We start from the raw sequence: 15,164 nt of genomic DNA, 5'->3' as shown, positions 1-15,164 counted from the left end.
CCCCCCCCTTTTTTTGGGGGGGGGTATTGAGGAGCCCTGAGGAGCCACTGCGCCACTTTACCCGCAGGTATTGTAGGGTACCAAAAACTACAGAATTAATATTAATATTTTAAGAGGCTTGAAGAACATTTTATTAATTTGGGTTAAGGTGTGCAGAGAAATTTTGAGAATAGTCTCTGTACTATGTGATTGGCATAACCAGGATGGCCCTTGGCATTGTATTGTAAATGCAAAGGGGAGGAAAACATGGATTCCCAGACATTCCACCAACCCTGTGGGGAAAGGGGTGAATGGCTAGCCAGGTGCAGGAAGAGAAAAGCCAAAATAAACCTTTTCTTATAACTATGAGCCATTTGCGGGCATTTGTCCCCACAGAAACTACCCCTCCTATGTAAATGCATGTGGTTAACATGTGTGACTCTGGACAGAGAGATGGCCGATAAACACTAGATAATATGGGAATGCCTTTTAATATATGAAGAGACACCTTTCTACCATTGTGTTGACTTCTAAATTTTGTTTTCTCCAAAATTATGTATGGCTTGCAAATTAAACACGGTCCTATCATGTTAAAGGACATATGACTATAACCAATAGTGGTAAAGGGCTCCTAATTACAATTTTTGCTTCTGTACTTCCCACTTACAAACCTATAAAAACTAGGTAAAACAAAGGGCCAGCGTGCTCTCCCTCAGATTTCTGTTGGAGTTGCTGCCGCTTGGCCAAGCTAGACAATAAAGCTTTGGTGTGGAATCGATGGACCTTGTTCGTGTCTTCAATGTTTCGGGTCCTTCTGGATTGGGCTTAACAGTATATATAGTCATGCTCTGCCTTGAGTTGGTCAATAAATGTGAATGTTACTAGAAGGTGACTTGGAACAGATTATCTTTAAAAGGTGATTCCTGATAGCATTTTTCAAAAATTTGCCAGAGATTATCTATTAAATAATTGCCATAATTACATTTCTCACAATCTGTACTTTCCTCAATAGCCGAGTGCAAAAAGCAACCTCACCAATATGCACTTTCGATGTTAATGTCAAAACTGGGGCCACCTTCCTGACCTCAAAAAATACTGCGAATCAGGAGAGACCAATGTGCCCTCCAGATCTGCTGACTTTCCATCTTGTTTAAGCCCAGACCCATACTTTCATTCAGGCCATCTCATCTATCTCGACTGCTTGTCAGTATCTGCCTTTTCCGTAAGACCAGGCTGAGAGCACACAGCCTGCAAGGAGCCCCCTCAGGGCATCCTAGGCTACTCCAGGGCCTCCTCTCTCTGCTCTAGCTCAATAATTAGGGGCAACTCATTTTTCCTACCATGACCTTTGGGAGGAAAGTGCAATGCAATGGTTAAGAGAACAACCTTTAGCAACCACTGCCTGGTTCAGGTTCTATGCTTGCTTTCTCAACCCAGTGTGACGACTTCGGGCAAATCACTTAAGCTCTCTGTGTCTCAAGTTTCTCACCTGTAAACTGGAGCTTACAATGCCTTCCTTGTGGGTTGTGCTGTTATGCGGCTCAGAGTGAATATAAACATATGCTGTTTCTGAGATTCCAAAGGTTGTCCACTTGCCAACTTAGTCTTCATGTCGAATCAAATATGTCAAGTATTAAACATGCATATGTATAAACTGTGGCACACCGGAATTGTTATTAAACATCCGCTATTATTATTATGTCGTTCTGCTCAATTCCCTTTGCTTTAGAATTAGTTTTTCTGGTTGTTGTTGTTCTATCTAAAGAATATATTCAACACAAACATAAACTATTTGAGGGCAGGAAACCATCCTTTTCAATCTCTGTTTAATGGTTTGAAATGCATTAATTAAGAAATTCAGCTCCCAGGAGAGAATTTTAACCACGGCTTATAGGGTCGGGAAAAATCTGATCTCAACGCCAACTTCCCACCTTTCCCATCCACCCTACTACTAGTCTCTGCCTGTGTTTCACTTTTCTTGTCCCCTGCTTCTCTCGAGGAGTTGGACTGGACTTTGAGTGCCGTGTACTACACAGAGTAAACGTTCCGAGGCACCTACAGCATGGACAAATGGGTATTTGCCCCTTTTTTTTTCTTTTTCAAATTGTGCACAAGATAAATCTGTAAATTTTGTGGCAAAAAAAAGGTCTAACCACAAGCCCAGTGTGGAGCAGATGGATATAGACAAGCAAAAAAGGTAGAAAGTCAGGATCTTGTATTTACTCCCCAGACTGGTCCATTCCAAAACACATCATTATAGGTCATTAATGCAAAACGTGACCTTAGCAAGGCAGCTGAGAGCTCAATGCCATTTGAAAGGTAAATGAGCCAGGCCTCCTGCTGGCGAGGGGGTAAAGTGCCAGGAGGGCACAGCGCCTGCCCTGGGGCAGCTTCCTTCAGAGGAATCTCGCTGACTGCTATGATGGCCACGTTAGAGCTCCGCGTGTTCACAGGGCTGTGCGCAGAGCTCGGGGCTGGGAGTGGAGGGGACAGAGAAGGTAGGAGCAGTTCTCCTGGGGAAGGACTTCATCTTGCAGAGGGTGACCAGGGCTTCACTGGGAGGATGAGGAAGGATGGAAATTTCTGGCCCAAGTTAAAGCATGAACACAGAGGTGTAAAGGAAAGGCTATCTGGAAATTTGCTAGAAGCTCATTGCGGGACGGAGCCTAGGAAATGCTCAGGAGGCAGGGATGGGAAGAGGCCATCGAGGCAGCCCGAGGCCCTCCATGAAACTCAGGGTCATCATCAGCTCCTTTGCACTCTTCCTGGCCATCCCTGGGAGAATCACTCCCTGCTTAGAGAGGCATGCTGAGATGCTCAGATGGAACCCAACAAGGGCAGGGCACGGTGGGCCCCTGGGCAACTGTCATCAAGACACGGTACAAATCATCCCCAGCGGATGCCAGCCAGCATTACTCTATCAGGAACGCACCGTGTTCTTTTATTAAACTGTTAGTCAAAGCCGTTACACCGAGTGAACTTTAAATTAAAACATTTATTTCTGAAACTTCAGTCATAAAACTAAATCAAGAAGCCCTGTGAAAACTGACTGTCAGCAGAAAGAATAAAAGTGCAGATATGGCAATATTCTTAATGAGGAATCAAATGTTAATAGATCCAGCATAGTAAATGACTTTCTACTATGATTGTTATACCAATCACAGCCTATTGCAAGTAACAAAAGCATGGACAAAACGCTGAATGAAGAGCTTATTTGATTTGTTACAAACACATGTATGAAATTACTACACAGGGAAACCTACCTGAATCCCTCAGAGACTAAGTCATTCCAAATAACAGTTTCCCCAGAAAGCTGAATGTTAACCTTATAAAGACTATGACACTGCAATTTTAGGATATTTTTTAATTAATGTGAAATCTCTTATGTACCAATTTCTCTGCTTCTCAGCCAGACTATAATGTAGTAAACATAATTTAACATGGTCTTACTGCCCCCTGATCGCCATTATGAATCTCGGTTTTCGCAGCACACTGAAGACACATGGAGTTGTAACTGTATGTTTGAATGTGTACGTTATCATTTTAGTGCTAGGGATCTTCTTTTTTTCCTTCCACTTGTTCTCTGAAGTCACCAGTGCCAGCTTGCTTTCTGCTTATTTGTCCCTTTATATAGAAGCAACTTGAAGATTTGCAGCTGCCAGTGGGTAACACAACGGCATTTTAATAAAACTCATCAATGGTGCAAAGCTTGACGTGACCTTCTTCTCAAGAGCACTTTCACCTTCCCCAATATCTTCTTCTCGTTGCTGTCACTGTGCTGTGTGACCTGACCACATTGTTCAGGACACTGATTTCTACATCACCCGTCCTACGGACCACAGACCTCTTCTGGAAGTTTGTAACAGTCCTCCTGTATCCCGTGAAGTTTGTAGACAGAGTAGCCTTCCTGACTTCAAAAATTTGGATGATAGTGTTTGGGCGTTTCCTTATTTATAAAGTCCAGAAACATTTCATCAGGCCCAAATGGCTTTACCGAGGTGAAGCGGACTCGGGTTTGAGTCTTCTGGGCTCTTGGGCAGAGTATTTTAGCTTTTCTAAAGACTCAGCTTCTTCCTACGGAAATAGAGTTTATAACACCAATTTGGCAAGGTTACTGTGATGATCATAAAGGATAGTAAGGCATTTGACATAGTACCTACCAAGAAGGAGGTGTTCAAATGTTTCTATTAGGTCAGATCATTTGCGAAAGCAATATTTGCTAGTCGAAACCAATTGAATACCAGCCATTTTCTCTGGTTCCACCTCATTCTTCTCTTCCCCTTCGTTATGGTGATTAGGGGTAGGGTGGTAAGAGAGGTTTATATGTCCTGATTGTTTCTTTTCTTAATTTTTATTGATTAGAGAGAGAGAGACAGACAGACAGACAGAAACAGTGATTTGTTGTTCCAATTGTTTATGCATTCATTGGTTGATTCTTGTATGTGCCCTGACCAGGGATCAAACACTCAATGCTGGTATATCGGGATGATGCTCTGACCCACAGAGCTACCACACCAGGGCTGTCCTGATCTTTTCTTGGCTTTCATTCTCTCAAACTTGGTTCCAGACCATGGGGCCAGTATTCTGGTGTCTGTGCATTAACGTTGGAACCAAGCTACAAGTTGGCAGAGAAGATGAGAGCTGATCGATACAAGTGGTGGGAGGTTCAGGGCAAAAAACCGTCACAAGGGGCCCTGGCCAGTTTGCTCAGCAGTAGAGCGTCGGCCTAGCGTGCGGAGGACCCGGGTTCAATTCCCGGCCAGGGCACACAGGAGAAGCGCCCATTTGCTTCTCCACCCCTTCGCCACGCTTTCCTCTCTGTCTCTCTCTTCCCCTCCCGCAGTCAAGGCTCCATTGGAGCAAAGATGGCCCGGGCGCTAGAGTGGCTCTGGTTGCAACATGGCGATGCCCAGGATGGGCAGAGCATCGCCCCCTGGTGGGCAGAGCGTCGCCCCTGGTGGGCGTGCCAGGTGGATCCCGGTCAGGCGCATGCGGGAGTCTGTCTGACTGTCTCTCCCTGTTTCCAGCTTCAGAAAAATGAAAAAAAAAAAGAAAAAAAAAAAAAACCGTCACAAAGGTAAATATTCTACTGAAAACTTTCTGCTTCTACAGCGAAGAGAAAACTCTCTTGTGGATGGGCACGCTTAGAAAAGGGTCCTAAGTGTGCTTTTACGTTTCTCTGGACAACTGGGAAGACTCTTCCCCAGTATGTCACTCAGCACTATTGACTATGTCCTTGACTTTATCACCAAAAGAATTGAGAGGGGAAACAGATGAGAGGAGAGAGGAAGAGGAGAGTAGGCAGAGGATGCTTTGGCAGGACCACGGGTCCTCACGCAGCCATCCCGTAGTCACACCCAGGCTCTCTGGACCCCCAGGTGGACCTGCTGCCCCATCTATGTCCTGAGACATGTGGACTCCTTGTGTGACCAAGCTAAATATATCCACATTTCTTTTATCCCTTTCCTTAAATGATTTGATTGTGTTAACTCAACTACCTCATCGGAGCTTCCTTTAGAAAATGAAGTATGTAATAGTAAATAAGCCCTGGCCGGTTGGCTCAGTGGTAGAGCGTCGGCCTAGCGTGCGGAGGACCCGGGTTCGATTTCCGGCCAGGGCACACAGGAGAAGCACCCATTTGCTTCTCCACCCCTCCGCCGTGCCTTCCTCTCTGTCTCTCTCTTCCCCTCCCGCAGCCAAGGCTCCATTGGAGCAAAGATGGCCTGGGCGCTGGGGATGGCTCTGTGGCCTCTGCCCCAGGCGCTAGAGTGGCTCTGGTTGCAACATGGTGACACCCCGGAGGGGCAGAGCATCGCCCCCTGGTGGGCGTGCTGGGTGGATCCTGGTCAGGCGCATGCGGGAATCTGTCTGACTGTCTCTCTCTGTTTCCAGCTTCAGAAAAATGCAAAAAAAAGAAAGAAAAAAAAGATAAAAGTAAATAAAATATTTCTCCAAATATGATTTTTCCCCAAACTTCCATTTTCAGTATGACTAAAAAAAATTAATGGTCAGAGTCTGTGCAATGGTCTTTCCCCTGGTTTTACTCTTGCTGCTTCACCAACTCCCTCCTGGTCCTACTCACTATAGAACTGTTTAACCCTTTGGAGCGGCCCCCTGCACACATCTGGCTTAGGCTGTTCCCTTTAAAAAGGATGGTAGGTTGTTAAAAGAGACATGGCACCAATCAAAGTACCAACAAGGAAACTATCTTAGTTGTTTCTTCACTTGGTCTCTGTAGTGGGTTGAACAGTATCCCCTGAAAGTTCACACCCACCCAGAATGTAACCATGTTTGGAAAAAGGGCATTTGTAGATATAATTAGTTGAGACCAAGTTATACTAGATTAGGGTGGACCTGTTTCCTTATAAAAAGAGAAGTCACACAGAGGTGACACAGAGAAGAAAACTCCAAGTGCAGACAGAAGCAGAGACAGGGGCAATGCAACCACAAGCCAAGAAATGCCAAGGTCGGTTGGCACCCACCAGTCGTCGGGAGAAAAGTGTGGAACCACTTCTCCCCCAGGCTGTCTTGAAGAAACCACCCCTGACAAAACCTTCATTTCAGACTCCTGGCTTCCAGAACAGTGAGAAGATAAATCTCTGTTGTTCTAAGCCACCAAGTTGGTGGTCATTTGTTACAGCAGCCCAGGGAAATAAATATAGTCTCCCTCGTCACAATGTGACCTCTAATGGAATGGCTCAAGAGGATTGATCGGTTGCCATCTTGTTCCATTGCTTTGGAAATGATCATGAAGTATAACACCGAAACTGTGACTAATACCAATCCCTCCGGGCACTTACCCTATCTTGGGGTCATTCGAACTACTTTCCTTTGAGAAATAAGCCACATATCACATAGCATGGCAAATGTCAATGGGGAAATTCACTCTGTTTGTGATCACCATAAAATTGATGGCATTCATAAAACTGGAACCAGTCATCATAGCAGCTCCTTAGAATATAGACATAGTATATGTCATATGTCAGGTTTCCTAGGAAACGGATACTGAGACTCCAAACTCTGTGTGCGGATGTATTGGGAAGTACCGTCAGGAAGGACATGTGTGTGAGGTGGCAGAGGGAGAGGTTAATATGTGATGCCACTGCACCAGAGGCTTCCGCCTGAGTGGGGTGGCCTTTTAGAGTGGTATCAAATTGAGGCAAGTGGCCACACCTTTGAAAGTCCCGATGTATGTAGGCTGTCCCCAGAGAGGTGGCCTAACATTGAGTGAGACAGCTTCCTCCAGCAGAGGACAATTCCTGGGGATGAACACAGCTGTGAGCTGTGACAATAAGAGGCTCAGTCCCAAAGGGGGACCTGGGTAGCCTATCCCAGCCCCACCACCGTAGTCATAATTCTAATAAAAACATGTCCTTGTTAGCTAAGAAAGTGACTCTGGCCAGACTCATATACAATATGTTATGGGATTAGATAAGGTTATCAGACATCTGTACTTTTTGTTTCTCCCGGGGTTTTATAAAACTGCTGTATTATTGCTGTCACTAATCTTTCCACAAGATGCTTGCTCTTCGGGACCGCGACTTTCCTCTTTAATTTTCCTGCCTTGGCTAGCAACTGGGATAGTGATTTGGCTCTTCATAAAAAGGGCAAAAATTATGACCTCGGTGCTACCTTCTTGGTCACCAGAACTGAGTAATCATGACTTATCCATCACAACTTATTTTTCAAATGACTCAATGTATCTTATTTTCTGTGAAGCCATGAAGCTCCCTGAGAAAGAGGTCATCCTTATTTTACCTACAGGCACTGTGGCAGATGAGATAATTAATTAATACCACTGAGGTTTTAGAAAGAGTAAAAAGGAATGGCAGAAAAGATACCAATTACTTCTGTTTGCCAGCTAAGTCATACTCTCTTGTCGGTAAACTGCAAATGTATACAGGCTTTCTCTAATAACGGCCACTATTATTCATTGAGCACTTATGATTTATTGAGCTCCCTCTTGGGCAGAGGAAGTAGATGAACTAAAAAGCAGTTACTGGACACTGTGCTAAGTACCAATCTATGCTCTAAGCATTAGCAAAGGTTTTTGAACCCTGACCATGATCAAGTCACATTTGGTTGTAAAAACCACCGCTACAAACAAATGAAAGCCTTTGGGAGGTATGTTTCTTTCAATGCCTTTAAGACGACGATCGCTTCCTAGCACACAGGAAGGAAGGAAGATGCATACCAGGGTAGAACTGATGACCTTGAGGCTGTGGACCTGACCTCAGGTACTAAAGTGGGGTGTGAAGGAACAAACCCGGAGTACCAGAGTGTGGACATCCAGTTAGAGACCAGACAAGAGCCTGACCAGGCGGTGGTGCAGAGGATGGAGACCAGACAAGAGCCTGACCAGGCGGTGGTGCAGCGGATGGAGACCAGACAAGAGCCTGACCAGGCGGTGGTGCAGAGGATGGAGACCAGACAAGAGCCTGACCAGGCGGTGGTGCAGCGGATGGAGACCAGACAAGGGCCTGACCAGGCGGTGGTGCAGCGGATGGAGACCAGACAAGGGCCTGACCAGGCGGTGGTGCAGCGGATGGAGACCAGACAAGGGCCTGACCAGGCGGTGGTGCAGCGGATGGAGACCAGACAAGGGCGATGGTTTTCTACTCTAGATTCCAATCCCCACGCCAGCTACACGTCTGCCGGCGAGCAGGTAGGAACTGGTTGTATTACGTAACTTAATAGCTGGCAGTTTCATTTCTCAGGCAAAAACATAAAGTCGTAGATATTCTGATCTAGTTCTGACCTGCAGAGACTGGGACAGGAATGTGATAAGACCTTTCGAGAACAAGGCCATGCTCTTGTAGAATTTATAATGCCGGGCCAAGTAATTCATTCATCCTACAGATACTTTCTAAGCATATGCATTGAGTAGGACTGTTCCAGTCATTAAGCATAAAGTAGTGAACAAGACACTCAGGACCTTTTTCTTCAGAGAGGGGAACAGGATGATTAAAAAACAAATAAATATGTAACATACAATCAAAGAAGACTAAGTGATAAGCAGGATATTAGAGCAGGTTAAAAGGGATCAAGAGTGACGAGGCATGCTACGTTTGTGTTGGAGATGGTGGAAATTTAAGCGTGACCTGAGTGCAGGACGAGGCCACGTGAAGACATAGGAGCCAAGGGGGACCAGCATGAGAGGCCAAGGATGGGGAACGGCTCGTTCAAGCACCAGCGAGAAGACCAATGCATTGGCTTGGGAAACGTAGAAACTATCCAAGTTGTGGGCACAGGTGCAAGCCCACGTTTTGTTTGTCGGGCTTATTTTTTCTAAGCTCATTTCACCGGATGGGTGCAAGGACTGGAGTAGACAGAGAACTAGGCAACTTGGGCTTAAGCAAGGCTAGAGAGGAGACAGGAGTGGGGGGACAGGCGAGGATGTTCAGGGTGTATACAAGAACACGTCAGGTAGGGCGAGGAGACCCTGAAGGGGGGTGACCATCACTGAAAAAGTGGTGAGGTCTACGGGGTGGAAGTCCAAGGGCCGATCAAAGAATTTTTGATGTAGAGGTTAATGGAGTTATTTAGCTAGAAACACAGAAGTAGGAGTCAGAGAACAGGATAAATAAAATCAAGTATTGGAAGGCATAGCATCACAGGAGCTGGAGAGGCACACACCCTGCTTCCAGGTCTAACGGACAGGGCTGCAGGGACCTCCACTCAGAGAACGGCTCCTCCTCAGGAGTCAGTTAGAGCCAAAAGGTAAAGAGAGCATTCCAGCCGGCTGAAGAGGCTGAAAATATAGAGGGGTTTGCCTAATGACACTGTGAGATCTTAAAGCAAAGTGGGGAGAGTTTGAGAGGCCAGATAGGAGGCGATCTGGTCACAGAAGGAGGGGCCCTGAGCGTTGTGGATTCAGACATGGAGGCCAGGACTGAGGAAAGTGCGTTTTAAAGAGTGGATCAAAAAGCTTTGGTACATATATACTATAGAATACTACTCAGCCATAAGAAATGATGACATCGGGTCATTTACAACAACATGGATGGACCTTGATAACATTATACGGAGTGAAATAAGTAAATCAGAAAAAACTAAGAACTATATGAACCCATAAATAGATGGGACATAAAAATGAGACTCAGACACATGGACAAGAATGTGATGGTAACGGGGGGGGGGGGGCAAGGAAGGAGAGAGGGGGGGTGGAGGGAGGGGAGGGGCACAAAGAAAACCAGATAGAAGGTGATGGAAGACAATTTGACTTTGGGTGAGGGGTATACAACATAATCAAATGTCAAAATAATCTGGAGATATTTTCTCTGAACATATGTACCCTGATTTATCAATGTCGCTGCATTAAAATTAATAATAATAAAAAAAGAACTTAAAAAAAAAAGTTCAGAAAAATAGAGGTATAATCCCCCACCCTGGAGAATCTAAAATAATACAGCTCGAAGGATGGGAAGGTTTAAATGATGTAATCTAAAACACAATAAGAAGGGTAAAGGAGGGATTTTATGTGGTTTCTCACGGAGGACAGTAAGATAAGCTAAACTATGAATTCCACGGTGGAAGCAAGTTCTGGGAGGGGGGCAAACACATGGGGAAGGGAAGGATGAAACAGACAGTGGCTCCTGACAGCAATGGATTTAACACTAGCTAGAGAGACGGTCAGTGACAGGCTCGCCCGTGCTGGTGTATCAAGAACTATCCCATACAAAGAGATTCTTGCTCCCCAGCCTCTCCACTGAGAATCCTTCAGACGTTAAACACAGAACTGAAGGGCAGGTCCCTGCTGCTTACTAGGCAGATCTTTTCACGGCAGCTTTAAAAGACATTCTCCATTAGAATTTAAAAAAATTAAAATACAGGAGTAAGATCAAGTAGGTAGTGGGCATAGGATAGAGTTCACATGCTTAGTCAGCCTCTGAGATAACGCTAGATTCCATTTTTAACTCTGTCACCTACTGTGTGAACTTGGGCCCATTTCTCAACTCCCTGCCTAGCTTCCTCATCTGTAAAATGACAATAATTATAATATCAGCTTCATCAAATTATTGAGAGAGTAAACTAAGTTGATACTTTTAAAGCGTTTAAGATACTGCCCGGTGTAGGGCAGGGGTTCAATCACATTAGCTATTGTTATTTTGTCTTTAATTGTCTGTTTAATTTACTATATAATTTTTACTCTAACTAGAACTTAATCCTTTAGCCTAAATCTCCTCATTTATGATGGAACAGCCTGGGGTTTATGTGTGGCTCTGGTGTGACACAGACCTTGAGGATACAGTTTTACATTCAGCACAATCTAGGAGGAAAGGCAAAACCGAGTTTGAATCCTGACTCCACCCCTTACAGATGATGTGACTCTGGACAACGAGACTCAAATGTCTTGGCCCAAGTTTCTTCCGCGATAAAAAGGGCATAGCCACGGTGCCAAAGACTCCCAGGGTCTTGCAGTGAGTAAACCAGATTACCTACGTGAAGTACCTGGTGCATCGTGTGGCCTAGGGGAAGCGGTGAGTAGATGGCACCTATACGATTATTTAGTCCTTTTTTCTTCCTTAATTAAATATACCCATCTTTTGACTGCTTCTTATAATTGAACACTATAAATCAGGCATCCCCAAACTATGGCCTGCGGGCCACATGCGGCCCCCTGAAGCCATTTATCCGGCCCCCGCCGCACTTCTGGAAGGGGCACCTCTTTCATTGGTGGTCAGTGAGAGGAGCACTGTATGTGGCAGCCCTCCAATGGTCTGAGGGACAGTGAACTGGCCCCCTGTGTAAAAAGTTTGGGGATCCCTGCAAATCTTTAGTTTGCTATGTCAATTTCATTTTTTTTTCTCCTTTCTTACGCGTCCTGAAAGAATTAAAAATAATAAAAGAAAACTCACTACAAACAAATACTGCATCATGAAAATACTAGTGATGGTCACTTTCCGTTTAGAAGGGAATTACCCTGCTACTTCATGACATCTCCCAACCACAGATCTTTGTGTGGTAAAACTCTAGGTCATATTCTTGCCCGAGCTGGGGCGGGGGCAGCCAGGGGCCAGTGGTCAGACGAGAGGCAGAGAGGGAGCATCCCGGAGGGGCAGGTATGAAACAAGCAAGGGCCGCACACACCACGGGAGTCAGAGGATGGGAAAGTGAGCTGTGGGTTTAGAAATGATAGACATAATAATCAATGTTTTTGGATGACCTCATGGAGGAGGATCCTTGAAACAGAGGTTTTCCATCCCTCCTTCAGCACTGACCTCTGATGGTTGGTGAAAGGGGCCAATCTCCCCAACCGGGTTGCTGCGGGCTAGAGAGGACGACAGCTTCTCCACCAACATGGGCTCCAGGGCACAAACCATCAGCACCACCTAATTGTGACAAACCCTATATTCTCACTGATTGTACCCTGGCTCCCAGATAGCTCTCTGACGCAGACTATAGTTTCAGTTTAAAAAGGAGCCCCTCCCCTTTCCACAGAACCTCAACATCTTTTAAAAAACAAAAAATGGAAACGAATTTTTCCAATGCTAGCAAGCACAAGCCCTCAAATTTTTTGCAACCTTAACTTTTTATCCTTTATCCCCTCCCCCCCCAGAAAGGAAGATAGGGCATATTATTCTCTGTAAATACCTCCAGATTTTCTGAGATCACCTCAGAGGACTATTCAAATAAAATGAAATTACTATTTGTCAGAAGAATTTAATCATATTGTTTTTCTTGCTGTTGGTTGTAAAGTCGCCTAATGCCCTTAGTTCTAACTGCCCGTTGTATAGTAATTTTAAAGCACTTCTTCAGGGATAACAATCTTTACGAACCTTTTAATTTATTTTTTTCAGCATCTAACAGTTGACAAAATTCTTTAAAATATTACCTAAAAAATCTCGCTTGACCCACACAGGTACTCTGTGGGGATGGTTAGAAGAGGATTTACTACCCAAACTTTACAAGGGACTGAGCGGGGACTCTGAGAGTTGAACCTTAAGGACATAGTCACTGCATTTCGTCAGCAGGTGCTAGCTGTGAACATGTCATCACCAAGTCCTGGGCTTGTCATCACACAGAGAGACACCTTCCCAGCTGGCCTGTGGTCCACTGTCCTCACTCTCCCTTCCGCCAGTGTCCTTTCTACTGGAGGAATTTTCTTAAGAGATTGTGTGGGCTCTGGGCTTTATCGTGCCCATCCGTTGGTACTCACCTCCGAGACCCTTCTTCTTGTTTGCCAAAGGACAGTGACCACCATGTGGACGGAAATTTTAGGTCTCAAGTTCTCTCTCCTCTAACAACTCTGCAGACTGATAGTGGAAGACTGGGAGCTGAAGGGAGCCACAGAAAAGGAAGGAGGAGAAGGCCCACACACTGGCCTCCTTTGCAGTTCACACACCCTTCCCCCCAGTCACAGTTAGTAATGACACTCAGGGAAACTTCCCAGAGGCTACTGAGCCACAGCAAGAAAAGGGCATCAAATAAGCAAACATGAGCAAACAAGCCAACCTGGGCGTGTTTCTCGGTGACTGAGGGGGCAGTGGCGGGGATTTTATTCAAGAAAATGGCTTCTCTTGATATTTGTCACAAAAGATGCACGTGGGCAACCTGTGAGGAGGTGTGGGAGGAGAGAAGGGAACAACAGACAGGACAGTGCATGTGGCTCAGTGTTAGCTCAGCCGTGGAATAAGGCCAGTGCTGCACCGAGTCTGAGGGTCTCCCACCTGCACATTTTCACACGAGTTCGAGGAAAGTCACGGGAGTACTGAGGACGGAGAGACAGAACTTAGCTGACATTGGAAGGGCTGTCCAGAAGCCACCCTACCACAACTGGCCAAGAACATCTTGTGTCCACAAAAAATGACCAAGAAGCTTTGGTCAAGGTTCCCCAAGGGGGAATAGTTCAAGTGTGGAAGCTCCTTCCATCCATTTCCAGCAGCTCCTGGTTCTGGCTGAATCCCTCAGTGTAAAGCAGTCCCATGTCTGTGCCCTTTATTGGAAAAAAGCAACCGGTTTCCAGATACTGCAGTCTCTTCCGACAGAGGGTCTGCATCTATCTCAGCTGAATGTTAGGAATCCGTGAACATAAATCCAAGTGGAACTATCATTATTGCAATTCATCCCCCTCAAGCAGATGGTCAGACTAAAACCTCCAAAGCTTATTGTTGCAAAGTCTGGGTAACAAGACAGTCGCTCAGTAAATGTTTCCTGAGCACAGCTTAAGTGCAAGGTACTGTAGCCAGGCCAGACGTCTTATTACTCAGCGCGCTGCTCCATATACTGAGAAGGTGGGTCCATATACTGCAGAATTCCTAATGAAGACAGGCTTCAACTCCTACTCAACCACTTCCAACAACCCAGGGAACAAACAAGGATTTCTTCCGGGTATAACTCCATCTCTGTATATTCTCAGGTCACTTGGTCAGATGAATGAGTTTCTGCTCAAAAGCCTTTGTTTGTTCACTTCCATATATCCACACACCCAATATTTACCGAGAACCTGCAGGTGCTGCCCATACGCAGCCGCAGCGGCAGGCTTTGGCAGACTTATGTAGGGGAGGAGAACGTGGTAGTAACAGATATTGTCTTGTTGGAGGTCTACCGATTAAGTGATGGTAGCTACTACTGCCCGCATTTGCTCTAGAATAGGGTCAGTCCCTGTCTATAGGGACTGTTTCATCCAGCGTGACCAAGGTGAGTTCCTTCCATGTAATAAACAGATGGAGCATTCATCCCGTAAAGTCCAGAAACAGTGGGGGCCCAGGTGGCATGACTGTCTGTCGGTAAATGCCTGAGGAACGATTCCCAGGGTAATTGATTTGACAAGAAGCTGAACCCTGAACAGTGTATCTACGAGGGCCATCTAGTGTTGACTTTTTTCCTGTGGGATCTCTTAGGGAGTTTCCACAAACAGAGAAGAAAATAATAATAATAATAATAATACCCCTGGCACTGCAACTACTGAAGTGGATTGCTCAGTGACATCAGCTATAGGGTCTTAGGAAAGACATCTTTCCCTTTTATTACTTATTTATTTACTTGGTTTAGAAGAGTAAGCTTAAGACTAAGGTGTGATTTATACTGGGGACATGTCACTGCTCAGCTTGCAAACAGAGGCACTTTATTTTCTAAAAATAAAAATTTTAAAAGGAAGCCCACTGAACTCCCCTGAAGAAAAGATGGTAAAAGTAGAAATCAACATAAATCGACCATATAAAACAGCATAAACTTTCCTAAAA

At 45.3% G+C, this 15,164-nt stretch overlaps 1 protein-coding gene across 2 annotated transcripts in view; it reads right to left on the bottom strand.

Moving 5' to 3' along the window:
• Window positions 1–15,164, bottom strand: part of ATRNL1 (attractin like 1) — a 546,562-nt gene that overhangs the window by 106,855 nt on the left and 424,543 nt on the right. Inside the window, exon 28 of one of the 2 annotated variants that reach the window (XM_066238474.1) lies at window positions 3,039–4,053. The exons of the other annotated variant lie outside the window; for it this stretch is intronic. Coding sequence (XP_066094571.1) covers window positions 3,970–4,053 — 84 coding nt within the window. The 3' untranslated portion in view covers window positions 3,039–3,969. Of the gene's footprint in view, window positions 1–3,038; window positions 4,054–15,164 lie in introns of those variants that run through there. 2 annotated transcript variants of the gene reach the window in all.

The sequence above is a fragment of the Saccopteryx bilineata genome, chromosome 7, assembly GCF_036850765.1.
Source record: "Saccopteryx bilineata isolate mSacBil1 chromosome 7, mSacBil1_pri_phased_curated, whole genome shotgun sequence".
In the NCBI taxonomy this organism is placed as follows: Eukaryota; Metazoa; Chordata; class Mammalia; order Chiroptera; family Emballonuridae; genus Saccopteryx; species Saccopteryx bilineata.
This window is presented reverse-complemented; position numbering and strand designations above follow the sequence as displayed.